Consider the following 20430-nt stretch of genomic DNA (forward strand, 5'->3'; position numbering starts at 1 on the left):
CTTACAATGTACCATGATATTAGCTGTAAAAATAAAGGCGTAAGGTCCGTGGGCAATAAAATAAAGAGCGGACCTTAGATCTTTATTTAATAGGGTTATCGAGTCAAATGCATTATTTGCGCCATTCGTTGAGACTTGCAGCCCAGGAAGACGAGGAGCGATTTTGATGTGGGATCCCAACTATTTCCAGAGGTCGATGTAGTGTCCTGTGTTTGTTTTCTATTTGTTGTCTGTTCCATTGAAACCTGTCCTGTGTCAGATTCGACATTGTGTCAACATGTGTGTCATGATGTCACTCTACAGTTTATCCATTTGTGCTTAAATGTTTAATGTTAAATCTACGTACAGTGGCCAGTTTATTGCGTTAACCAACACCATGTTCATGAATGGGTCACTCAACCAGACATGAAATCCCTTTAGCAAAGATCATAGAGTTTAGTAAGCAGAGGGTTGAGTTCCCCAACGGTCGCAAACAGGAGGTGAGTAGTGAAGAAAGAAGAATGTCCTGAAGAATGAAAACTTGTCACATCCTGATAAAACTGAAGTCAGAATTTGGTGTCAGCTGGAGAAGATGATGGACTGGTCCTGGCTGGAGAAAATTATGTTTTAATGAAGAAACCATTGTTACCTGCAAGATGACAGCAATTAAGCCTTCACCATTCAACGCCATTCTTCAAAGAAGAACAATCCTGGTTAATTCAAAGTGATGTTATTTGCTTCAGTTACTCAGATGACCTGCACAACCTTAAGACGTCTCCAATAGGTTTTCTGTCGGATACGATTGGATGAGCTGTGCATAGTCTGCAACAAGAGAGTCAAGTAATGTCGGGGGTATCTGTAAATACCCCCGACATCCCTTTGGTTTGATTCCATAAACTTCTAGACCCATTGTGGTACCACCCAGTACCGGATACAAGAGTGTACATGATAAACTGGCCACTGTCTGCAGACTGTTGTGTTGTGTTGTTGATGTAATGTCCCTGTGTCACCCAGAAATCGAAATGGACTTTGTTGTCCCGCTGAAGGACATTTCTGTGCCTGAAAAGAAACAGGCTAAGTTTGAATGCACCATCACGAAGGATGTCTCTAAGGTCATGTGGTATAGAGGGGATGACGTCATCACCCCAGACCAAAAGTATGACATTATCGATGATGGAAAGAAGCATATGCTGATCATAAACTGCTGTGAGTTTGATGACGAGGACGAATATACAATTGCTGTTTTGGGCAAAACGTCAACAGCTAGACTCACGGTGGAGGGTAAGTGCTGGACCGCTAACACTGGACTTAACTAGCAGAGCTTTTATTATTATGACTCCATTCATTGAGTTGGTTGCCTCCTCTTCCCAACTAACTCATATGAATATGCTTTACTTATACAATTATAGGTATCAGGCTCAAATTTATCTCGCCAATAAAGGACCAAACTGTGAAAGAAGGTACGACGGCTCGTTTCGAGCTGGAGCTCTCTCATGAGAACATCCCCGTCACCTGGTACAAGAACGATGTTAAAATACATCCGAGCAGAACCGTGCTCACTCACGTGGATGGAAAGAAACATGTGCTAGAAATAAAGGAAGTGACTCTAGATGATACTTGTCAAATTAAGGCTGAAGCCAAAGGAATTCCTTCCATGGCCAACCTGACGGTCATAGGTAAACACGAATAACCGTCTCCTCTCTGTCCTCCTCTTCCAGTGTGTCTTCCCCACAGATATTTGTACAATTTGTCCACGTTTGTGTCTGTGCAGGTCCACAAAACGACCTTATTGTGTGTTTGTAAGACGTTTTTCTGTCTTCTGTGTCGTAAGAAATTCTTTCTCTATGTCGTGTATCTCTGTTCCTCGTCTTGTTTGAGTGTCTTGTCCCTTGGTTACCTCGGACCATATATGTGTTGTACATGTTGTATATGTGTTGTATATATGTTGTATATGTTATATGTGTTGTACATGTGCCATGGAGAGTCACCCAAAAATTTCCCCATTCCAGAGGGAGATGCGTACTTCACAGTTAAGCTGCAGGACTACACTGCGGTGGAGAAGGACGAGGTGGCTTTAGATTGCGAGCTCAGCAAAGACGTGGAGGTCATGTGGTACCACAATGAGGCCGAGATCAAACCCTCTAAGATGGTGGTCATTAAGGCCTGAGGGCAAACGCAGAACCCTCATCATCAAGAAAGTTGCCGACAAAGACAAAGGACAGTACGTATGTGATTGTGGAACAGACAAGACGACTGCGACGCTACACATTGAAGGTAAAAACACAGATTGTGGGTTTTTTTGCTACTCGCCTCAATTGTGGCAACTTCCCCCTTCTTGACGCACGTCTGAAGCTCATCCTTCACCTCCTAACCACAGCTCGAGCACCACCAGACAGCTTTTGTGTTGCAGTTTATGCACTTGAAGCACCTTTTCTTGCTCTCATCTCAACCTAATCTCTACATTCATCACCTGTATGTGGTCCCTCTCACCACCCCACCCTTCAGAAAATGGTAGAAACACACTACAAGAGTTAGTTTTCATCGAAGAGCTCTCATGGAAGCTATATAACTGATTATCACCCTAATTTAGGGATATCAGTCCCTCCTGTAGTGTTCTTCCACCGTCATGTCTTTTGTCCTGGTTCTGTTTGTCTTTGTGTGCTCTTGAAGATGTTTCTTCAGAAGGTTTTCATGGTTCCCGCCACAGAACCATCCCTCTTTAAAGAAACAAACTCCTTTATTGTTGTACGAAACACCTCGATGATTTAATAGGTCCATATAGAACCAAATGGCTGCTTCTTTGCAATGATGTGTCCACATAATTGGTGTTGGCCGTCTAATGAAGCCGTCAACACCAACATCTAGTCTGCTGGCGCACAGACGATCGTTGCAAAGCTGGATCATCAGCGTATTGTTTACCACCACTGTTGGAGCCATTTGGTAATTTATGGTCCTATGAAAAGGTTGCACAATAAAGGAGTTTTCTATATAAGACCTTCAATGGAAGTTCCTGTATAGTATGTGTCCCTGTCCAAGTATTTGTATATATATGTACCGTGTTTGTGTATTAATGTCAAGTTTGTCTGAATATTTAAATGTCTTCAGTAAGAATTTTGTCCCCTGTCTTAAACGTCAGCTCGCCACATCAAGGTGCTCCGGCCGGTGTACGGCTCTGAGGTGTTTGACGGAGAGACCGCTCGATTTGAGGTCGAGCTCAGTGAGGACGATGTCCACGGCCAATGGAAACTGAACGGAGAAGTCCTCAGTCCATCCGCCGTATGTCTCATGAAAATAATTCTCTTACCTGTGGTTGGATTCACTCTCGTTTTGATTAAAAACCAGACATGGTTTCTGTTAAGAATTGTTGAAGTAGATTAAGTCTTGCTGGCTAACAAATGAAAGTGAATCGACCACAGCCTTGCTCTTATCACTTTTCTTTAAAATCCTCATGTTTTTACTGACATTGAAGTTTGTCGGTCGCCTGCAGGATGTTGAGATCGTGGAGGACGGTGCCAAACACACCTTGGTCTTGTACAACTGCAAAGTGCCTCAAACAGGCGAGCTGGTGTTTACCGCCGCCAATGCCAAATGTTCTGCTAACCTCAAAGTGAAGGGTGAGCGTTCACTTCTTCACTCTTACCTTCTTGTGCAAAGTCTTAACAAGCACAGTGCTCGAGGTTTCCTTCCTTGACAATGAAAAGCTTGAGCACACGGGTTCATTGTCTTACTTTTCTGGTGCTGAATAAAACGGCAAATGTAATAGTGATTTACGTTCTTAGAATGGCGCAGTAAATGCTATTACATTGTTTATACCAACAGCTGATCCGCAGTTATTATTCCTGAGCAGTCCGTCTGCTTCTTGATATTTAACTGTATCTGTCTGAATCAACAGAGCTGCCAGTCTCATTCATTACACCACTGGCTGACGTGCACGTGTACGAAAAGGACGAGGCAAAGTTTGAGCTGGAAATTTCTAGAGAGCTCAAAAGCTTCCGATGGCTGAAGGGATCTCAGGAGTTGACAAACGATGATAAGTTTGAACTCTTGTTGGAGGGAAAGAGACACACTCTTATTGTAAAATCTGCAAGATATGAAGATGAAGCTAAATACATGTTTGAGGCTGAAGATAAAAGGACTTCTGGAAAGTTGATTATCAAAGGTGAATAGAGTCAGAGCAACAGGAATAGTGTGATGTGTGTACAGGGCAACATCTCCCTTATAATAATATGAAACATCTGTAAGTGTCTTTAGATTTGATTCCCTATGTATATAATTTCTCGTCATCAGGTATTCGCCTTGAATTTATCAAGCCGATTAAAGACGTGACTGTGAAGGAACGTGAAACTGCAGAGTTCAGCGTCGAACTTTCTAATGAAAAGATCCCGGTGGTTTGGTACAAAAACGACGTCCGTCTGCACCCCAGCAAGGTGGTGCACATGTCGGAGGACGGGAAAGTCCACACGCTGGCCTTCAAGGAGGTCACCATCGATGACACCTCCATGATCAAAGTGGAGGCCATGAGCAAGACTTCAGAGGCCATGCTCACCGTGCTCGGTTAGTATCATCGTGAGGTCCAAATTCTCAGAAAGGATACCGAAGACATGACCTCAGTGTTGGTGGCTTTTTCGCCTCATTTACAAGCTGTCCATGCTTTTCTACTTTAACTTGTTATTACTGGTGTTGTTATATGTCTTCTTGCAGAGGGAGACCTTTATTTCACAGTGAAGCTGCAGAACTACACCGCCGTCGAGAAAGACGAGGTGATTCTGTCCTGCGAGCTGAGCAAGGCGGCCGCCGAGGTCAGGTGGTTCAAAGATGGTAACGAAATCTCTTCCTCCAAGAACATTGTCTTCCAATCCGACGGCAAGAAGCGCGTGCTGGTGATCAAGAAGGCGGCAAAGAGCAACATCGGAGCGTACACCTGCGATTGTGGCACCGACAAAACCACCGCCGACCTGAACATCGAAGGTAATACCTGCAGCGATCCTGCCCCCCTCCCCCCCCAGACCCCGTCAGGACTGCAGAATCAGCCGCCGTGCACCGAAACCCCGCCTCTCTCCGGGCCATCTCCCCTCCATCCTCCATCACTGTGGCCCAGCGCTGAGTTTGTAACGTCATCATAACACGACCCTGCACATCTTCTTATAACTGTGTATACAAACACTTTATGAACTCTGAAGAAATAATGGAGACATGAAAATGTTAATGTCTCTTAACTCAGATGTACATATAAGTGTTCATATACATTTTATATTATTCATATAATCTTTTATCTTTTATTTGTTTGTGTTTCATTCATTATGAATATTTATATTTTACAGGAGATGTACATTAAGAGTGCATTTTCCCAAGATCGGAAAATTGTATTAATAACTTTCACAGTTACAAACGAGATAAATCCTGAACCAACGAACACTTCTGATGAAATCATTTGTAAATTATCTCCAGAGCTGATCATTTAAATGGAAAATAAACAAGCAGACAAAATATAAAAACAAGCTCAGGATTAACGGCTCAGACCTTCTGTAAATGTGTTTGAAGTAAATATTTACAACATTGGAAATTTAATATAAACTTTTAAGTGTTAATAATCACACCTTTATTATTTTTTAAATGTTACAATTAAGTTATAACATTAAAGTTTTGCATGCAGTGTTACTTCAATAATTATTAATATAATCACAATAATCTATTTTATAAATGCTTAGTATTTATATTACTACTGCTACTAGAAATAATACTCATATAATATTCTAATATCACTGATTTACTGTTTTTGTTTATTTTAACATTTTTAACATTTTGACTTGAGATCTTTTGTAGCGAGACAGATCTGATTAAAATACTTCATAAATGTCCTCATAAGGGTTAATAATGAAGTTATGATGCTTTATAAAACATCTATAGATTACCTGTTGACAGAGAAGATTTGTTTTACAGGGTTGGGTTTTGTTGGAAGTTTCTAAACGTCTTTATGTTTTGCACAAACTGTAAGACGCTCTGATGAAGAGCGTCAGCTGCTCGTCCAACGTGTCTCATGTCTTCACTGTCTGTCCTCCGCTGGTCCTCAGACACGATCTGTCTCTAACACTGTATACGACGACAACATGAACCTGTTTTCACTTCATGTTCTCAGGTTTCTCTGTTGTTCACTAACGTCTTTTTAAACCCTGCAGAGCGCGACATCAAGGTTGTCCGCCCGCTGTACAGCGTGGAGGTCACTGAGACCGAGACGGCCAAGTTTGAAACGGAGATTTCAGCGGAGGACCTTCACGCCACCTGGAAACTGAAGGGAGAGATGCTCCACCCATCTCCTGTAAGATTAAACAGCAATAAAGACGACATTATTATCATTTACTCCAGAGGAAAAAAGCAAACGGGGTGAAAATGAATCAAGCAGAATGCTCAGTTTAACTCTGTCTAAATGAATAATTAAACTTTATTCTGTAAAATATAAATGTGTTGTATGAGCACATTCTCTTTCAGCTTGTCCCAAAGTTTAGTTTCTTTTAAAAGTTTGTATAAAATGTGGATTTTTGTTCTCAGGATGTGGAGATCAAGGACGAGGGAGCCCGACACATCCTGATCATCTTCAACTGCAAAATGGACATGGCCGGAAGTGTAGACTTCTCGGCAGCGAATGCCAAATCCTCAGCTCAGCTCAGGGTCAAAGGTATATATATATATATATATATATATATATAAATAACACGAACATAAACCGCAGAAAGTTTGTTGGTCTTTTTAAAATACAGGAAAATCCTCCTCTTGACAGACGACACGCTGGTTTCTGTTTGGATCCTCCACCGTACATTTACACACACTGTTAACTAATTCACCAGATTTTGGTTCTAGTTTCATGAATTCACATGTTGTGAGAAACATGAAACCAAGAATCTGCTTCATCCTGATTGGTTGGCTGAGAAGGAAAAGTGGTATTTGGTCATTTGGGGCTTTTTTGAAAAATGCTAATCTTCGGTCTACCTAAAAACATTCCTGGCTCCATCAGAGCCCCGTGTGTTTGCTTAATGTTGATTTCTGGGTAAAACTGACATTTTTGCACATTTAAACAATAATGATAATAGGAAGGATAATGAAATAACACTTTTAGTATCTGCACCGAAAACATTATCAGTGAATATGTTCTTACAAAAACATTCCCTGATAATGTTTGCAGGAATTGTTTTTGAGTATAATAGTTAATGTGTCAACCAAAGTACAAATGAATTTGATTATCCACATTTCCAATTTGAGGTTAGGCTAACTGTTTCCAGTCTTTATGCTAAGCTAAGCTATTAACGGTTATTATGAACTGAATTATTTCCATTAAAACACACAAACTCCTCTGGAAGCAAAAACATTTCAATGTTTATGAAATTGTTTTGCAACAAATTGGAAACACATCTGCTAATCACTTCATGGGTCTGTCATTAAAGAAATCAGCATTTCTCTACATTCGTGCATTCCACATGTCAGAGAGCTGCAACAGCAAAACTAGATCCGGAGTGTAAAGAAAAGCTTCAAGCTGAGATGAAGTTTCACTTTATCAAAGTAACAGAAGCTCACAGCCGATCAACGAATCCTTCTCAACCAACCAACGGCAAAAAACTAAAAGCCAAAGTGAAAAGTACGTCAGTGTTTACACTGTTACCCGACGTTACCTGCAAATACTGTCCGACAACAGAACCTCCATCTTAGTCATTCACATGTTTCAGGACTAAACTGAAACCAAACTCATCCATCATGGTTTCAGCAGAAGATTCATTTCATTCTTATTTTCAAAAAACAAAATGAATAGAAATAAAACTTATTGTTTGATAACAATAGTAAAAATAAGATGCAATAAATTACATAACATAAGTTTGAAATTAAAACCCACTGAATAATAATAATACATAATAATAAAAGTAAAAAACCGTGTGGGACTTTATAAACCAAAATAGCACAAAGTGCAAATAAACAGAATAAACTTTAAAACAGGGAGAGAATAATTAATGGCAAATCAGATGTAAAATAAAACATTGTTTTATAATGATCGTAAAAATAAGTATAAAATAAATTAAATACGTAAAATGCAAAACATGAGATTGAAATGAAAAGTAATAATAATATAAGTTAAAAACCTTAAAATCACGACCCAAGTGTAGCACTTCACTATATTATTATTATTTTATTATTTAGACCTCACAATAAATTGTGAAACTGTCACAGACCTTCTCCAGGGTGTCATAATATTACAAGAAACAGTACAAAGTGACAATAAGGGAACATAGACACAGAATAAACTTAATGATTAATGTAAAATAACTAACTAAATAATAATATAACAAATTATAATAAATATAATTAGTAACTTCAGATATAAAAGAGCACTCTCTGAATAATAAGAACTAAAGTTAAAGACATTATAAACTCTGAGCTGCTGTCAGCAGCGTGCAGCTCGCCGTCACTCAGATTTTACTGGCCGTTAAAGAGGCTTTAATTGAGGCATGTGAAGAAGCTCGCAGTAAATAGTTGATGCGACTCGTTAATCCGAACACTTCCTGATCTCAGTTACATGAACAGAGAAGTCGGCGTGACGTTGGTTAACTCCTGCGCCGAGCTTCACATTCTCCTTTTCCAGGGAAATTGCACACGAGTGATTGACAGGAGCAGATTGGCTTCAGCCCACTGGGTTTGGGCTCTTGGCCAATCAGGCCCCTCGGTTATTTTAGAAGCCACAGGCCTTATGTAGAGCAGGTTTGCAGAGATTGGCGGGGGGAGGATGCGACCCTGTCCCTCACTGGTCTCCGCCAGCCATATGCATCTGCCCGCAGGTCGTATGCTAATGAGCTCACCCCCCCTGATGCCGAATCCCCGGGTGGCTGTGTTCAGTCGTCCTGTGGGCTTCCAGCGGCCTCAGCTCAGCACAGCATGAGGACACACTGAGGATTAGACCTTTCTCTGTGGGGATTTCTTTGGATATACTGACCTGTTTCAGGGGGGGGACTAAACATGTCTTCTGCCCAATCCAAAGCCCGAGTGATCGGCCTGGCGAGGCCTTTGAATGACGCCACGGTGACCGCCGGGGAGACCGCCACCTTCGAGTGCGAGCTGTCGTACGAAGGCATCGCAGTCGAGTGGTTCCTGGGAGGTGCAAAGCTGGAACCAAGCGACAGAGTAAGTCCCCACACACCTGAGTCCACACACACACACACACACACACTTCCTGGGAGCCTCCTGACACACAACACCTGTTGACACACACGGGTCCAGCGGAGGTTCTGGTGCCAGCGCCGGGGTTTCGTTCTCTCTACGAACACAATGTTCAGGTTTCCTGCAGCTTCAGCCAAGCTGCATATAAGGCCTGCTGCTGCCGGAGGATTCCAGCTGAGCATTCGATCCTGCTTTTGAAAGAACGCAGGCGGCGAGGCTTTCTGCCCTGCAAGCGTTTCTTCAGGGTTATTTTTAACGCTGCCGAGGTGGAGACGCAGGGCAGGTGGCAACAGCTCTCTGACAGCTTCAGCTTTAAACGGGTTTCACACTAAAATAAAAAGAGTTTGAGGTTGAAAAGAAAGCTCGTGTGAGTCGGCCCTCAGAGGATCTCCAGTCATAACGCGGGATTAGTTTGATTATTATGGGATGTAACATAAGTACTCACAGGTTTCTGAGGACACATGATCTCTCTCGCGTTGTGCAAGTGTGGTTTCCTGTTACGTGTTCAACGCCACGTCAACTGTTGTTCAGACCTCAGAGCTGTCCGACAACATAAAGAGTAAGCTGTAGATCTGTGACGCTGCACTGATAAATGTTTACGTCTCACCTGCAGAGACTGACTGAGGATTTACTGTTGACTTAATAAAGTTATAAAGATATGAAAAGATCAATATTAATGTGACCAACGTGAAGTGGTTTCAGTCATTTTGTAAACAGATTAAATATCTTTGCATGTAAAGCTGTCAGTAAACACATTTAGTTCACACACAGTTTAATGTTTACGACATGAAACAATAAAACAGCCGACTGAAGATCGAAGTCTTTAGACACGAGCTGAACACGGAGATTAAGATTCAAAATGAGCTTTTCATTGTTAAATCAGTTAAAAATAATAATTCTGTCTTTAGACCTGAAGATTATTTTAATCTGTTTCTTTCTTCACTCAGAACAACTTGTATCTGGTTAGAAATGTTTTAACTGTATTGCTCAGCTAAAACGTATTAAAGGTCTATGGTTTATTTACCATCATGGCTCCGTAGTTGAAGTCTGCAGCTTCTTTAAAACTGACCTTTCCTCACCAGCATGACAGAATTCTGCTGAAACATAAAAATCATCCAAGAAAACTATAAAAAGTACAAATAATAATAAATGTGTGGAGTAGAAATATTTTTCTTACAACCAACAAAAAGAGATTCTTTAGTTTTCCCAGTAAACATCATCATGTTTCATTCCTGTCCAGTCGTTTCGTCTCTGAGAGTGAAACGCAGTCTGAGGAGGTCAAAGGTCACGCTGTTTAAATCGGGGAAGAAAAAGCAGCTGCCTGCAAACTGTCAGCTGTCAGAGCTCAGCTGACTCTCCCTGCAGGCTAATATACATGTATACATGTATATAGGTATACATACTGTATACCTATATACAGTGTATATACATACTGTATACATACGGTATACAGTATGTATATACAGTGTATATACATACTGTATACATACGGTATACAGTATGTATATACAGACCGTGGTATATGGTCATTACATCACAGTTAAGGGGCGTGGTACAACCCTCTTACCTGTGATGTAATGAGCATATATCACGGTCTGAAGTGAGCTATTGCTTTTATAAAACCAAGTGTGGCAATATGAAAGAAAAATACACACTCCAATTTAAATAGTTTTTATTATTAAATAATGATGTTCAAAATAAAATAGTCCCTCAGGTGCCTTCTGCACAGAACATAGTGCGAGGTGGTTGCTATGCAACAACACTAACAGCTGCTCTTCGGTTTCTTCTCTGGAGGCACTGATGGATCCACTCCTCCAGAGCAAAGCTTTGTTTGTTTCTTGACTGGACGTCATTTAACAGCTGTAACGGTGTAGCTTTCTCTCAGACGCGGAGGGATACTGACTTGTTGTGAAAAGTGACGACAATTCTACCCGTGATATACGCTCATTATACCACGGATAAGAACCAATCAGATTGCTTGATTTGACATGTCCGTTTTATAAACATGTATATATACGTATATACGTATATACGTAGCCGCAGCATTAGCCTGTGGATCACACGTCACGTCGCCGCCTTATTAAATCGGGGGAGACTGGCCTGTAAACAAAGTTTACTGGATAAATATATATTATATATTAGATTATATATATTATAGATTATATTATGTTATAGCACTATAACGTTATAATGTTTACATTTCTCTTTTTTACATTTCATAATCTTTGTAAAGTAGAAAAACTGTTTTGTCTCCAGTAAACTGGAGTTTGTGGGGTTTGTTTGTGTAAACTGTTCCTCACATAATCAGACGTTATTACAGAAACATCAAACTTTCTGTGTGTTGTCTTGTGTTTTCTGGTTCTTCAGATTCAATTTCCCTCCTAAAGACTGACTGTGTTGAACCTGACAGGCGGTGTTCAGGGCAGGTTAAACCCTCTAATGACTGACTGTGTTGAACCTGACAGGCGGTGTTCAGGGCAGGTTAAACCCTCTAATGACTGACTGTGTTGAACCTGACAGGCGGTGTTCAGGGCAGGTTAAACCCTCTAATGACTGACTGTGTTGAACCTGACAGGCGGTGTTCAGGGCAGGTTAAACCCTCTAATGACTGACTGTGTTGAACCTGACAGGCGGTGTTCAGGGCAGGTTAAACCCTCTAATGACTGACTGTGTTGAACAGGTGGTGTTGAAGGCAGATGCTAAAGTCCACAGCCTGACTCTGAGGGACGTCAAGCTGAATGAAGCCGGACAAATTAAACTCACCGCCAAAGACTTCCAGACTGAGGCCAACCTCATCGTCAGAGGTGAGATCTGCAGACTCTGCTGGTGAAACCTGAAGCTTTCAATCCAGCATTGTGTCAAGTTTCTTACAGCAGGTTTCCAATAGAAGTTCTGCATTGGGGTTTTCCATAAACAAAACTAAACAACTGTTCTGTGTGTTTTTTGTGCGCGTTCAGAGCCGTCGGTGGAGTTCTCCAAGCCTCTGGTGGACCAGACGGTGGAGGAGGAAGCCACCGCTACACTCGAGTGTGAAGTTTCCAGAGAGAACGCAGAGGTAAGATGGTTCAAGGACGGACAGGAGATCAGAAAGACCAAGAAGTACGAGATGATCGTCGACGGCTACAAGAGAGCGCTGATCATCCACGACTGCACTCTGGAGGACTCGAGGACGTACGCTTGTGACGCCAGTGACTTCAAAACCTCCTGCTTCCTCAACGTTGAACGTGAGTTCAGCGGAGAAATAGAACAATTGTTGTAAAGTCTAACAAGTTGTTAGAAGATTTAAGTTGCTCTTTAAGTATTAAAGGGACCTCTGTGAAATATTAAGGGTCTGTTTATAGGAAACCACTTCAAAGTTCTAGTTAAGGAACCGTCCATAGAAGACTTTGCTAAAGTTAAAGATCCCTCAAAAAAATGTAAATAACACTTTATGAGAGTAAAGGAACCCTCAATAAGACAAACACAGGTAGAAAATCACTTCTTAGAGTCAGAGAAACCCCCCCTTCATAAGACCTGACCTAAAGGTGAAGGAACCCTCTGTAAGATTAGATAGAGGGAACCCCTATAAAACCTAAATTACCTTTGAGAAACCTTTTATAAAACTCAAAAGATCCTTCAAAACAGTCAAGGGCCGCCCTTAAGATCTGAGGTACTGTATCCTCCATCAGAGTTAATAAAGCTTAGGAGTCCTCTATGAAAGTTAAAGAACCCTAAAGGTTAAGGACCCACTTGTAAGGGATAAGGAACTCTCTGTAAGAGTAGATGTATCTCTTAAGAATCCCTCAAAAATGTAAAGAAACCCTTGGTAGAGTTAATGGACACCTCAAAAGATTTAAGGAACCTTTTATAGGAGTTAGGGACGTTCATGGCTTTAAGGGATCCTAACAAGAAGGAACCCTTTTTTGTAAAACTTTATGATCCCTTAAGAAAGTAAAAGAATCCCTTGTAAGAGTTACCAGACTATCCTCCATCTTTAAACCCCGAATTAGAGTTAAGGTACCCCAGATTAGTTTAGTTTAGTTAAATAACTCCCATAAACGCCAAAATACCTTTTATAAGACTGAATAAAGATCCTGGTGAACAATAATAACGTATCGTTGTGTACACAGCTCCACATATCGAGTTCTCCAAGCCACTCCACGACGTCGAGGTCAAAGAGAAGGAATCTGCCAGGTTTGAATGTGAAGTGTCCAGAGAGGACGTCAAAGTGAGTGTTTGTCCGAGTATGTGATCTGAAAACGACTTTTCACTCTTCAAGCCCCGCTGAGATCTGCTCTGTGTTTCCGTCTCGCAGGTCCGCTGGTTTAAAGATGGAAGTGAAATCAGGAAGGGGAAGAAGTACGAAATCATTGCTCAAGGTCGCCAACACGTCCTCATCGTCCACAAGTCTGTGTTTGACGATGAGGCGGAATACGAATGTGAAGCAAAGACCTCCAAGTCCTCCGGCATGCTCACTGTTGTAGGTAAGGAAATCAAACGAGCCGGAAGCACGTAGGAGTTCGTTTACATATCGTTTATTTCACACAAGTTTGGATCCTGAAGCTGCAGAAGTTCAGATGATTCACATTCAACTCATGTTTACAAACAAAACACGACCAAGAGAAAGGAATATAGATGTCATATAGATTTTTGATAACAACGTGCTCATGTTAGTGTATATCTACTTACATCAATGCAGATAAAAGTTTTTTTATTCTCACATTAAGGTGAGCAGATGTTAAAACGCCTTCATACAGCGCACAACAAAAGGTTACGAGTGGCAGAAAAGTCACTGCAAGATATTTAAGATGCTGTTGTGTTGTCGCTGCAGAGGAGGAGGCGCGGTTCAGTAAAAACCTGTCCAACGTGGAGGGGACGGAGACGGACAGCGTGAAGCTCATCTGTGAGGTCTCCAAACCTAGCGCCGACGTCACCTGGTACAAGGGAGACGAGGAGCTGCCGGAGGGCGGCCGCTACGAGCAGATCGTGGACGGGAAGCGGAGGATCCTCCTCATCCAGGACCTGAAGATGACCGACGCCGTCGAGTACCACTGCAGGCTGAGTCCCAGCATCAAGACCTCCGGAAACCTCAAGATTAACGGTACAGAAGGAAACTTCATCTCTGAAGGACTTCTCAAAGCAAACGTTGTTGGGACGTAATGTTCTGTGGGAAAGGCCAATTTCTGACTTTATAATCTCAGTTGTTGTTTGAGTTCTTTCACGTAAATTGACGACTTTAATCTCAGTTTTTCTCCCTCGTACATTTGTCAGTTTTGTCTTGTAAATTTATGATTTAAATCTCAGAGAATTTTCAAATGATCTTCTCATGAATTGGTGACTTTGTTCCTTGTTCATTTACGACTTTATAAGTTTTTATCTCTGAGTTTTCCCTCTGAATATTTTCTCCAGCTCCTTTTTAAATGTATTTCTACCTACAATGGCCCTATGCTATATTAAATATATGCTATATTAAATATATGCTATATTAAATATATGCTATATTAAATATATGCTATATTAAATATATGCTATATTAAATATATGCTATATTAAATATATGCTATATTAAATATATGCTATATTAAATATATGCTATATTAAAATGTGAAAAGAGACCAAATAGAAACGGTTTAAGAAAAGTGTTTGTTAATTTTTATTTGATTTGGGATTTTACTTTTAATGTCTGAAAATGTAACACGACTAAAAAGCAGATAATAAAAGTGTTTTATGCTTCCTGTGTTTCAGAGCTGGCTGCAGAGTTCATCTCGCGGCCTCACAGCCAGGAGGTGGTGGAGGGCGAGAAGGTGGAGTTCACCTGCTCCGTCTCCAAAGAAACCTTCGAGGTGAAGTGGCTGAAAGACGACAAGGAGCTGCAGGCGGGAGACAAATACACGATGCTGAGCGACGGCAAGAGACGCACGCTGGTCATCAAAAACAGCGAGCCCAAGCGAGGGCGCATACGTGGTGATGATCGGACCGACCAGAGGCCAGCGCCGACCTCACCGTGGCTCGGTGAAGTCCCCGCCCAAGACCAGGATACGGATATAATGTGTATATATATATATAATATGTATATATTATAATGTATATAATATAATGATATATATCTCTCTATATATCTCTCTAAAGAAGTTCTAGATAGAAATATCTCCCTATCTCGCTCCTGTATCTCCCTTCTCTCTCTTTCTATATATAGCTCTATTCATGTCTATCTAGATAGATCCTTCGATCTAATGAGATATCTACTCTATATCCCATTTCCTATCTATCTCCATGTATATATCATATATCTATATAATATATATATATATATCTCTATCTATCTATGTATATCTATTGTATCTCTCTATCCTTAGTATATCTATTATCTTATCTATATCTGTATACTATAATCTATATTCTCTGTTATCTATTATCTATACATCTATATATATGTGTATCTATTATATATATTCTAATGTATATCAATATTATATATAATGTGTATATATATTCTATTATATATTACACATTATATTATCTACTGTCTATATAATGTATCTATAATGTGTTATAATATATATATTCTATCCTGATATACTATATATATATATATCTCTATCTATATATATATGAATGTGTTATATATATATATATATAATGTGTTATATTATCATTATATATATAATGTATATATCATGTGTATATATATATATATATATACCATTTATATTATAATGTATAATCATGTATGTATATTATATCTATATATATATATATCTATATCTCATTATATATATACACATTATATATATATCTATATATATATACATTATATATATATAAGTATATATAATGGATATATAATACATTATATATATATATAATGTATATATGTATAAAAAAAAGAAACGTGAGATATATACATTTATACATATATAAGGATATTAAACATTGAAATAAAATCTAATCTTTGATCTTATTTCTCAACTAAAGTTTATTGAAGATCATTTTTATCCGACAGTTCAGTCTCCTGCATTTTATTTAGTTATTTAGTTCACATTCTTACACGGGTGTAACGTTTTGCTTTCTTGCGAACTCATTCACATTTATATTATATTATATATACATTTAATAACATCGACTTAATCTCCAAAGAAATGTACATAAGAAAAGTGTTTGAATTGCTTCACTTAAACTTGAACAAACACAATACGAAAAGTTAAGTTTCCCGCTCATCGGCGTCTCTGATGCTTCTCCGTGCAGAGAAACTGAAGATCATCACGCCGCTGAAGGACACGGAGGCCAAAGAAGGACAGGAAGTGGTTCTGAACTGCGAGGTGAACACAGAGGGAGCGAAGGCCAAGTGGCTGAAGAAGGAGGAGACGGTGTTCGAGAGCAGCAAGTACGTGATGGTGCAGAGAGACAACGTGTTCTCGCTGAGGATCAGAGACGCCACCAAGGGAGACGAGTCCAGCTACAGCATCAACCTGACCAATCAGAGAGGAGAGCAGGCCAAGAGCACCTGTACCCTCAGCGTCAAAGGTCAGACACCAGAGTTATAACTTGTATATAAACTAGTGATGAAGAGTTATAACTGTTATATATAAACTAGTGATGAAGAGTTATAACTTGTATATAAACTAGTGATGAAGAGTTATAACTGTTATATATAAACTAGTGATGAAGAGTTATAACTTGTATATAAACTAGTGATGAAGAGTTATAACTTGTATATGAACTAGTGATGAAGAGTTATAACTTATATTTATACTAGTGATGAACAGTTATAACTTGTATATGAACTAGTGATGAAGAGTTATAACTGTTATATATAAACTAGTGATGAAGAGTTATAACTTGTATATGAACTAGTGATGAAGAGTTATAACTGTTATATATAAACTAGTGATGAAGAGTTATAACTTGTATATGAACTAGTGATGAAGAGTTATAACTTGTATAACTAGTGATGAAGAGTTATAACTTGTATATGAACTAGTGATGAAGAGTTATAACTTGTATATAAACTAGTGATGAAGAGTTATAACTTGTATATGAACTAGTGATGAAGAGTTATAACTTGTATATAAACTAGTGATGAAGAGTTATAACTTGTATATAAACTAGTGATGAAGAGTTATAACTGTTATATATAAACTAGTGATGAAGAGTTATAACTTGTATATAAACTAGTGATGAAGAGTTATAACTTATATTTATACTAGTGATGAAGAGTTATAACTTGTATATAAACTAGTGATGAAGAGTTATAACTTGTATATAAACTAGTGATGAAGAGTTATAACTTATATTTATACTAGTGATGAAGAGTTATAACTTGTATATGAACTAGTGATGAAGAGTTATAACTGTTATATATAAACTAGTGATGAAGAGTTATAACTTGTATATAAACTAGTGATGAAGAGTTATAACTTATATTTATACTAGTGATGAAGAGTTATAACTTGTATATGAACTAGTGATGAAGAGTTATAACTTGTATATGAACTAGTGATGAAGAGTTATAACTTGTATATGAACTAGTGATGAAGAGTTATAACTTGTATATAAACTAGTGATGAAGAGTTATAACTTGTATATGAACTAGTGATGAAGAGTTATAACTTGTATATAAACTAGTGATGAAGAGTTATAACTTGTATATAAACTAGTGATGAAGAGTTATAACTGTTATATATAAACTAGTGATGAAGAGTTATAACTTGTATATAAACTAGTGATGAAGAGTTATAACTTATATTTATACTAGTGATGAAGAGTTATAACTTGTATATAAACTAGTGATGAAGAGTTATAACTTGTATATAAACTAGTGATGAAGAGTTATAACTTATATTTATACTAGTGATGAAGAGTTATAACTTGTATAAACTAGTGATGAAGAGTTATAACTTGTATAAACTAGTGATGAAGAGTTATAACTTGTATATAAACTAGTGATGAAGAGTTATAACTTGTATATAAACAAGTGATGAAGAGTTATAACTTGTATAAACTAGTCTTCAGTGATGCCTATCTTCAGTATTCTTCTTCTTCTCTCTTCATTCTGAAGCTTTCCCTGAATATGTGATTGTTAACTTTGTTCACGTGTTCATGACTTTATGTTAAACACAGAAACCTGTTCATGTAGAATAAGATTAAAGTGTTTATGTACATTAGTGTTAATGTTAAAATACATGTTAGTCTTTAGTTTGCCGGAGTTAATCGTGTCTTGTGTTGTTCAGAGGAGAGTCTGAGGTTCCTGGTTCCTCTGGAGGACATCGACACTCAGGAGAAGAACACCATCAGCTTCTCCTGTAAGGTCAACCGGCCCAACGCCACGCTGAAGTGGATGAAGGCCGGCCAGGAGATCGCCTTCAACAAGCGCATCGTCTACAGAGTGGACAAAGAAAAGCACACGCTGACCATCAAAGACTGCACGCTGGCGGACGAGGGCGAGTACACGGCCATGGCCGGGGAGAGCAAGTGCACGGCAGAGCTGATCATCAGCGAGGCGCCCACGGACTTCAGTCTGCAGCTGAAGGACCAGACCATCACCGAGTTCGATGACGCAGAGTTCACGTGCAAGCTGACCAAAGAGAAAGCAGAAGCCAAGTGGTACAGAAACGGACGTGAGATCAGAGAAGGACCGAGGTACGGCGTTTATAATTTTTGTTTAGAGAGCTTGTTATAAAGAGCGTCACAGAGCCAGAAATATGACACATCATAGATCATCACAGACTCAAGAAAACGCATTTAGTGTATAAAGAACGACTTAGTGGAGACAAAGATAAGCAGAGGCAAAAAGAACACGTTTAATCTTTAATTTAATTATTGACTATATATCTAAAAATGTGTTTCCAGAAATAGTCAACAGATGGAGGTCGTATCACTTGTTAAAGCTTTTACTTGTTTAGTTTTTCTTTTGATGAGAAACAACTTACTTTTTATTTTCCCAGATATACATTTGAAAAAGAAGGAAAGATGTGCACCTTGCGTATCAAGGAGTGCAGACCTGATGATGAGTGTGAGTACGCCTGTGGTGTGGACGACAAGAGATCCAGAGCCAGGCTCTTTGTTGAAGGTGAGCTTCTTCAGAACTCAGTATGAAGTAATGATTCAGTATAAAGTAGTTCCCGCTCATGAAGTACTCTCTGTCCTGCAGAGACCCCGGTGGAGATCGTCAGAGCGCCACAGGACGCGTTTGAACCTCCAGGCTCGGACGTCGTGTTCGAGGTGGAGCTCAACAAGGACCGAGTGGAAGTGAAGTGGTTGAGGAACAATATGACAGTCGTGCAGGGAGATAAATACCAGATGATGAGCGAAGGTAAAATCCACAGACTGCAGGTCTGTGAGATCCGACCTCGAGATCAGGGAGAGTACAGACTTGTCGTCAAAGACAAAGATGCCAAGGCCAAGCTGGAGCTGGCAGGTAAGAGCATCGGAACTTTAACCGTGGTGCAACTGTACTCGTAAAGATATGGCTTTACAGAAGTTTCAATCCATATACTGGAGAAGAATTGAAACAGTTGTGGTGTCTCTGATGGGGTCTCCTTTCTCCTCCTCCAGCGGTGCCTCAGATAAAGACCACGGACCAGAGCTACGTCACAGACGCCAGGAAGCCCATCGTCATGGCCGTCCCCTACAGCGCCTACCCGCAGGCCGAGGCCGACTGGCTGTACAACAACCTGAGTCTGCCCAAAGACAACATCTACACATCCGCCGACCACACAGAGTTCAGGCTGAAGGACCCCCAGAAGGCCGACCAGGGCCGCTACAAGATCATCATCAAGAACAAACACGGAGAGGGAGAAGCCTTCATCACCCTGGAGGTCATCGGTGAGTTCTCTGAAGCTAAAATAGTTGTAGGTCAACAGAGACACTGCTTCATACAGTCTGCGTAACGTTGCTTCTTACGTTACCATCACTCACTTTTCTGACAATAAATATAACTTTATCTTTGGATTTGTTTTTCTAGACGTCCCTGGACCTGTGAAGCATCTGCAAGTGGTCGACACCGCCGATGGCGAGGTCAGCCTGGCGTGGGAGGAGCCCGAGAGCGACGGCGGCAGCAAGGTCATTGCCTACGTAGTGGAGAGACGCGACGTGAAGCGTAAGACCTGGACGCTGGCCACCGATCACGCCGAGAGTCCAGAGTACACGGTGACCGGACTCCAAAAGGACTCCATGTACCTGTTCAGAGTCTGCGCCAGAAACCGCGTCGGCAGTGGACCTAACGTAGACACCGACAAACCCGTACAGGCCAAGAACAAGTTTGGTAAAAGTTGTTTT

The 20430-nt window shown here is 40.0% G+C and overlaps 1 protein-coding gene across 1 annotated transcript in view; it reads left to right on the forward strand.

Annotated features, from left to right (window-relative positions):
* The window catches only part of ttn.2 (titin, tandem duplicate 2), a 282695-nt gene that overhangs the window by 116194 nt on the left and 146071 nt on the right, over positions 1-20430 (forward strand). The window contains 25 exon segments of the mRNA XM_029427369.1: positions 994-1260; positions 1389-1655; positions 1989-2143; positions 2145-2253; positions 3116-3255; positions 3467-3593; positions 3872-4138; positions 4267-4533; positions 4681-4947; positions 6156-6295; positions 6526-6652; positions 8996-9138; positions 11855-11978; positions 12132-12398; positions 13284-13381; positions 13469-13637; positions 13985-14254; positions 14899-15100; positions 15102-15139; positions 16369-16677; positions 18384-18792; positions 19098-19222; positions 19304-19570; positions 19708-19977; positions 20117-20416. Coding sequence (XP_029283229.1) covers positions 994-1260; positions 1389-1655; positions 1989-2143; positions 2145-2253; positions 3116-3255; positions 3467-3593; positions 3872-4138; positions 4267-4533; positions 4681-4947; positions 6156-6295; positions 6526-6652; positions 8996-9138; positions 11855-11978; positions 12132-12398; positions 13284-13381; positions 13469-13637; positions 13985-14254; positions 14899-15100; positions 15102-15139; positions 16369-16677; positions 18384-18792; positions 19098-19222; positions 19304-19570; positions 19708-19977; positions 20117-20416 — 5124 coding nt within the window.

Source organism: Cottoperca gobio, unplaced genomic scaffold (genome assembly GCF_900634415.1).
Source record: "Cottoperca gobio unplaced genomic scaffold, fCotGob3.1 fCotGob3_315arrow_ctg1, whole genome shotgun sequence".
Taxonomy (NCBI): Eukaryota; Metazoa; Chordata; class Actinopteri; order Perciformes; family Bovichtidae; genus Cottoperca; species Cottoperca gobio.